At 27.4% G+C, this 5,871-nt stretch overlaps 1 protein-coding gene across 2 annotated transcripts; it reads left to right on the top strand.

The window, feature by feature from the left end:
• The first annotated feature begins 377 nt into the window (after positions 1 to 377).
• On the top strand, positions 378 to 5,276 carry LOC114126902 (uncharacterized). 2 transcript variants are annotated; one of them, XM_027990946.2, is made up of 11 exons: positions 378 to 414; positions 490 to 595; positions 968 to 1,239; positions 1,304 to 1,500; positions 1,867 to 1,944; positions 2,270 to 2,359; positions 2,424 to 2,638; positions 3,347 to 3,456; positions 3,524 to 3,684; positions 3,745 to 3,903; positions 3,962 to 5,276. In XM_027990946.2, exons 2-11 carry the CDS (start codon positions 585 to 587, stop codon positions 4,796 to 4,798), a joined length of 2,130 nt encoding a protein of 709 aa, XP_027846747.1. In that variant the 5' UTR covers positions 378 to 414; positions 490 to 584; the 3' UTR covers positions 4,799 to 5,276. The 2 variants fall into 2 exon arrangements, with proteins under 2 accessions (XP_027846747.1, XP_027846748.1); XM_027990947.2 differs by having other exon boundaries at positions 382 to 595.
• Positions 5,277 to 5,871: the final 595 nt, after the last annotated feature.

Raw genomic sequence — 5,871 nt, 5'->3', positions numbered from 1 at the left:
GAATAAAAATGAACAATGTAAACTCGAAGTAATCTTAACACTAAAGTATCATCCACATCGAACGATGGACAAAGTCGAGTTATGTTCAACAGACTTCAACTTTTGTCTTTTGTGCACTGGCCACTGAGCCACTGAAGATGAAGAAAATCGTGATTCGTGAACTTGAACACTGAACCGTGGTCTTAGATTCAGTATTCAGTATTCACCAAAAAAGATAACCAAAAGTCCAAAACCCAAAAGTGAACAATAAATGATTTTGTATTTTTGTCGTTCTGTCGTTCTGTGGCAAATAAATTTAATACATTAATTTATGTTTTCCAAAAGTGCACGCACTGATTCTTATCATGTACTATTTGTTTATTAACGTTAACTATAATCGTATTGTCTAAAATCTGGGCATTCCGGCATTCGGCGGTATTATTAAAATATAATATTATGTACTAATTTAATGCAAAGTTGACAAACATTCATTTTTTTTATATTTTTCAGTAACATCAGTAATTTTATTTATTGTATTTTGGATCGAATTATTTAATTTCGAAACCCATGTAACCAACTGTTGTTAAAACTTATCAAATTTAATTATGTCGCCAAAGTAAGTATAAGGCATTATATAATATTATATACTAAGCGTATATCTGTATGTATAACAACAAGCAGACAATTGGTCCGACTTGGTTGTTTTTTTTTCTGTTGGGGGCTATTATTATCTAAAATTAAGTTTACACGAGTCACTACTCTGATTTCTTTTTTAATGTCCATAAATGTACATACAATTGAAGAGCTATTAATAGTTCTACAGGACACGACTTCTCAAATGCTGAAGCCCCCAAGAATGATATCCAATATGTGTAAATGTGTACCAATATTCATGTAGACCAATTGTCATCTTGTAGTTTTTGTCCATAATATTGTATTGTTGAAAATGTATGTTGACATGATTACATTTTATTTGTTTGTATTGAAGAAAACGACGTGGAGGATCAAGAGGTCGTGGTAGAGGTATAGCAAAAAGAAGAGGTCCAAAACCACGTCAACCTTTGTCTCCAGACACTCCTACTGCAGATGATACTGATGCCGAGGGTACGTCCACAGATGGTAATGTGTCGTACAAACAGGTGATGTCACCTACACAATCGTCGTCCAGAAAAAAACATGTTGATTACAGTGAAGAAAGAGAACTGTCGTTACCGCGATTAAAACCTACTGTCATTCCAGAAAATTCTACATTCCTATCTAGTAAAAATATATTTAGAGAATTTGTTTTATTCTTATAGGTATTTAAAGAGTTTTATTGTTTTAGTGTTGAACCGTGATAATAAATCTGACTATATAATGACAGATGACGAATTAGACCATGTTCAATGGGATCTTGAAGCAATGTTAACCAATGCAATTGTACGCAGAAATACAATTAGAGATGAGCTAAGCACTTTTGCGTCCATGCAGTTTGCTCGTTCTCTGCACAGAATGGCTAAAAACCCTAAACTTCCTACAATTGTAAGTCTATTTGTTTTAAAATATTAAATTTTTTAATTACTATTATCAAAATAAACATATCTAATATTTATCTATTTTTTATTATAACTAATAAGCTTTTTTGCGAAATACTTGAACGTCATATAAAGGTTGTAACATATTATATTATATAAGATAATAACTTAATAGTTATACAAATATAAATAAAATATTTGATATTCTATTAACATATTTAAAATTAAAATGTGTAAAAAAAATTTTTTTGTATGCATCTTGAATTTTTTTATGAAAGCAATGTTTGAAATTGTAATGCCAATTAATTTCTAGATGTCTAAAAAAGAAAAACAGAAGATTTTACACTGACGTTATGTATATTTATTTTTACAGAGACCAAGAGCTGCTGCAGAAATATCGCCTGTGAATGAATGTCGTAAGATGAAGGTTGAATTTGATCCTACTAGCAAAGTAATTTTAATTTTAAGTTTTTATTTAAATTTCTATACTTTATTCAAGATTATAGTAAATTGCTAAGGCCAACAAAAACTTTGTGAAGCGCATCCCATCAATAAAATAATTATCTTCTACTATAAAAACTAGTGTAGAGCAATGTGACATAACAATTTTGCACAACGATTGCAATTAAAGTTAGGTGTGCAATGTCTACATAGATCAATTTGTATGCTTGAAAGCAGCTATAGCTATAGTCAACTCTTAATATCCAAAATAATATATAACAATCACAGTAGATACTTATTTATACTTATGTATATTAAATAATAATTTATTTTAGGAACTACCACCAAGTAAAACTGAATCAGCTAATAAATTTTGGTCGCTAGTTGAGCCATATCTGGCACATGTAAAGAAAGAAGATCTCAAAGTAAGAATATATTAACAAATATTTTTTTTTCAATTATTTGATTTGAATGTGACTTAATTTTCAGTGGTTAGATGATTTAGTTAAATCGTATAGCCCCAATAAAAAATTGTATGAAATACCCCCTCTGGGTGAACATTATGCAAAGAATTGGGCTAAAGAAGAGCTAGAAATGCAAAAACACCAGTCATCATGTTCTCCACGTCCACCAAAAAAACTTAAATTTGCTGAACGTATACCCCCTGATGTTGTGGAACTAGTGGATAAAGCTAATTCTGCCATGTAAGTTGAATTTTAAATATGTATTAAATTTTAGATGTATATGAAGAATATTGTTGAAAACATTTTATCCAAAAGTACTTAAATAAATACATGAAAATGCTTAAATATTATTGATTGAGCATAAGAGTATAGTTTCCAAATTCCAAACTGCAACTAATCATTGTTAATAGAAATAAATATTACGTATTATTAACTCTCGTCAATAGCCCTAAGTCGTTAACATACTTATTTAAATGTATTAGTAAGTAATAAATAAAATCTAGATAAGCATTTTAATTTACCAAGTATGTATAGCAAAACTAAGTAAAAATTACTTTAAGTTCAAAAAAATAATATTCCTGTGTTCAAAATTTAAATCTAAAATTATCCCTTTTATATAACATTGTTTTTGATTAATTATATTTTTATCAAATTAATATCATAGTATTATCTTAATTAATTTTATATTTGCTATTATTTAAACTAATGTGTTATCATAAAATTATAAATTTAATATTTATAAAAATAAGTTTGCCACATTCTTCTTCTACACTAACATGTTAATTTATCAATTAACCATTGATTAAATACTCTAGTATATTTAATCAATGAATTAACGCAAAATTCAAAGTACTATAATTTTTATTATTTTATATTTATGAATTGTTATCTTACAAATTATAGTTTTCTTACATACACCTATAAAATAATATTATTTAATTATTATAGACACGATGGTAATTCATACACACCAGCTTATCAAAGAGTTGTAACAGCTCTTTTAGATCATTCAAACATGAATTCAGAAGATACTGAAGAAAATTTTCCAGAATATGATGGTGAATTATTTACCTAAAAACACAATCATAAAAATAATTTATAATAATTTTTTCAACTTATTTTAAGATGTTGATGAAAAACCACAAGAAATGAGCAATGTTTGCAAAGAATTTTATGCAGAACAAAGTGTCAAGAAACAATTGAATAAATTGGGGCTAATTGGTCGTAATTCTAAACCAGTACCAGCACCAGAAGAACTGCTACCTTCTTTAACTGTAGCTGATGAAGTATTTATCAAATAATTTTCTTTTTCTATTTTAATTTTACATAAACATATATTACTTTAGGAAAATGATGAAGTCTTAGAAGAATTAGTTAAGTGTGACAATGCATTAGCTCAATTAAGAGAAATTAACAAAAATCATTTGACTCAATTATTGGGAAGATGCCGTAAAGATTATTATCAACAACTTATAAAAAATAAAATCGAAAAAGTAAACAATGAGGTATGTTAAATGTTTTTACCAAATAGCTAGATATTAAATAATAACTATTTGTTTTTAGATTTTAAATTTTAAAACACAGCAAAATGAATCGTGGACAAAGGAAAAGAAAATTGCTCAAATGTCTGAAGAAGATGATGAGCTGCATTTTTTATTAAACCAACGTAGCAATTATCTCGCACAATTACAATCAGTGGGATCTGAATTCAGTAATTTGAATTTAAGCCCAACTGTTTCAGATGAATCAGAATCTAGTGATGAAGACTGTGAACCATCTAGTGTACATATTAAAACTGAACCATCTGAAAATGATACTAGCATTACAGTTAACAATATAACAAATGATGAAAATCAGGCTGAAGAACGCATTGAAATTAATATAAAACATGAAATTATTGAAGAGAAAATGGATTTTGAAGAAGCTAATGACAATAATAAGGCTACAGAATATGATGAAAATGTTGTTAATGAAGAAATTCATACTGAAGAAATAGAAGTGCCTACAAATGAAGAAAATCAAACAGATAAGGACAATGAAAACAAAATTAATCAAGAGGATCAAACAGAGTTGCAAACAAATGTAAAGGTCAATCCTCTTGTTCAAATTAAAGAAGAAGAAAGTAGTTGTTCAGAAAAAATCACTAACGAACGGCGGCGTAGGAAGACTAAAAAAAATACTTCAGAAAGTGAACAGACATCTAAAATTGAAGCTAGAAAACCAATTAAAATTAAACAGGAACCTGCTGATTATGATCTTGAATCAGATCCTTCAGAAGATATAATCGATGGTGTTAAAAGAGAACTTAGACCTCGAAAGTTAAATGAGCCACGTATTTATTTTGAACCTTATGATGGTTCCACAAGTGAAGGAAGTGATTTTACTGATCTGTCAGATTAATTTTTATACCAAGCATCAAAAAGTTGCATATTAACAACTTATGTATAGCAAAAGTCTCACTATTTATAATATACAAAAAAATGTTAAGTCTGATTAATTTTTTCATCTTTAATAAGTACACAATTTTTATTGTATTAGAATATTAGATTAGTTTTTTCAGAATAATAATAATTAATAAGAAATAAAGTTGCTAGATTTTTTTTCATTTTTAACCCCATACCATTCAGACAAATTGTTATGTGAAGTATCAGATACATGGTCTGTCAAGTGCATACACCGTTAATCTTAATTTATAATTATTTTTTATCTTTTTATTGTTTTCAAAATTATCCAAATACTATAAAATTATTAAAATTATAATATTTTAGTAGGTAGCCATTAACAAAAATATTTATTTATGATTGCAGTAATATTATCTAGTACTTATGATATTAAATATTAAGTTAAAAATGTATCAATATATTCATTTATATACTAATTTGCATTTTGAATTTTGATCTTGTTTTTTATCTTGCATTTAATTTGTTTATTTTATTCTTATTTAACACTAGGCTAGATCATTTTTGAAGGAAAACATGTTTTTGAATTGTTCTAAAAAATTAAAAAGTCTGTTTAAACTGGTGTTTTAAATAAAATATTTTTAAACAATAATTAATATTATATTTTAAGTAGTCAACTATGCATAAACTAATCAAGTACTTTGAGGTGGTCAGATTTTGTTGGACTATGATCGGGCAACATCTGTCTATTATCCTTTAGCAATTCAACTATTTATATGTATGCCTGCAATGATGTAGTATTGTAGTAAAGTCATATACACTTTGTTGAGGATATTTCTTAAGTTGAACATAGCATTTAAATGAACTTAAAGTCTGTTATACATTTAACATCTAAAACCTAAAACTATTAAGATTTTTTGAATCATAGTATAAAATGTATACTCAACATTTGTTTAGACTAGTGGTTTTCAATCTTTTTTTTGTTCATGGCACACTATTATACATCACAAATTTTCACGGCACACTCACGTACTTGACAACCAAAACAACTTTGGCAACTTTGCCGAAAACACT

The sequence above is a fragment of the Aphis gossypii genome, chromosome 1 (genome assembly GCF_020184175.1).
Source record: "Aphis gossypii isolate Hap1 chromosome 1, ASM2018417v2, whole genome shotgun sequence".
NCBI lineage: Eukaryota > Metazoa > Arthropoda > Insecta > Hemiptera > Aphididae > Aphis > Aphis gossypii.
Note: the sequence above shows the minus strand (reverse complement) of the source record. Positions and strands in the feature narration are given on the sequence as shown.

What these genes read in the sequence shown, in the direction of transcription:
- LOC114126902 (XM_027990946.2), top strand. An exon ending in AAATTCTACATTCCTATCTA is followed by an intron (nt 1,240 to 1,303) that starts GTAAAAATATAT and finishes TTATTGTTTTAG; the next exon opens with TGTTGAACCGTGATAATAAA. An exon ending in ACCCTAAACTTCCTACAATT is followed by an intron (nt 1,501 to 1,866) that starts GTAAGTCTATTT and finishes TTATTTTTACAG; the next exon opens with AGACCAAGAGCTGCTGCAGA.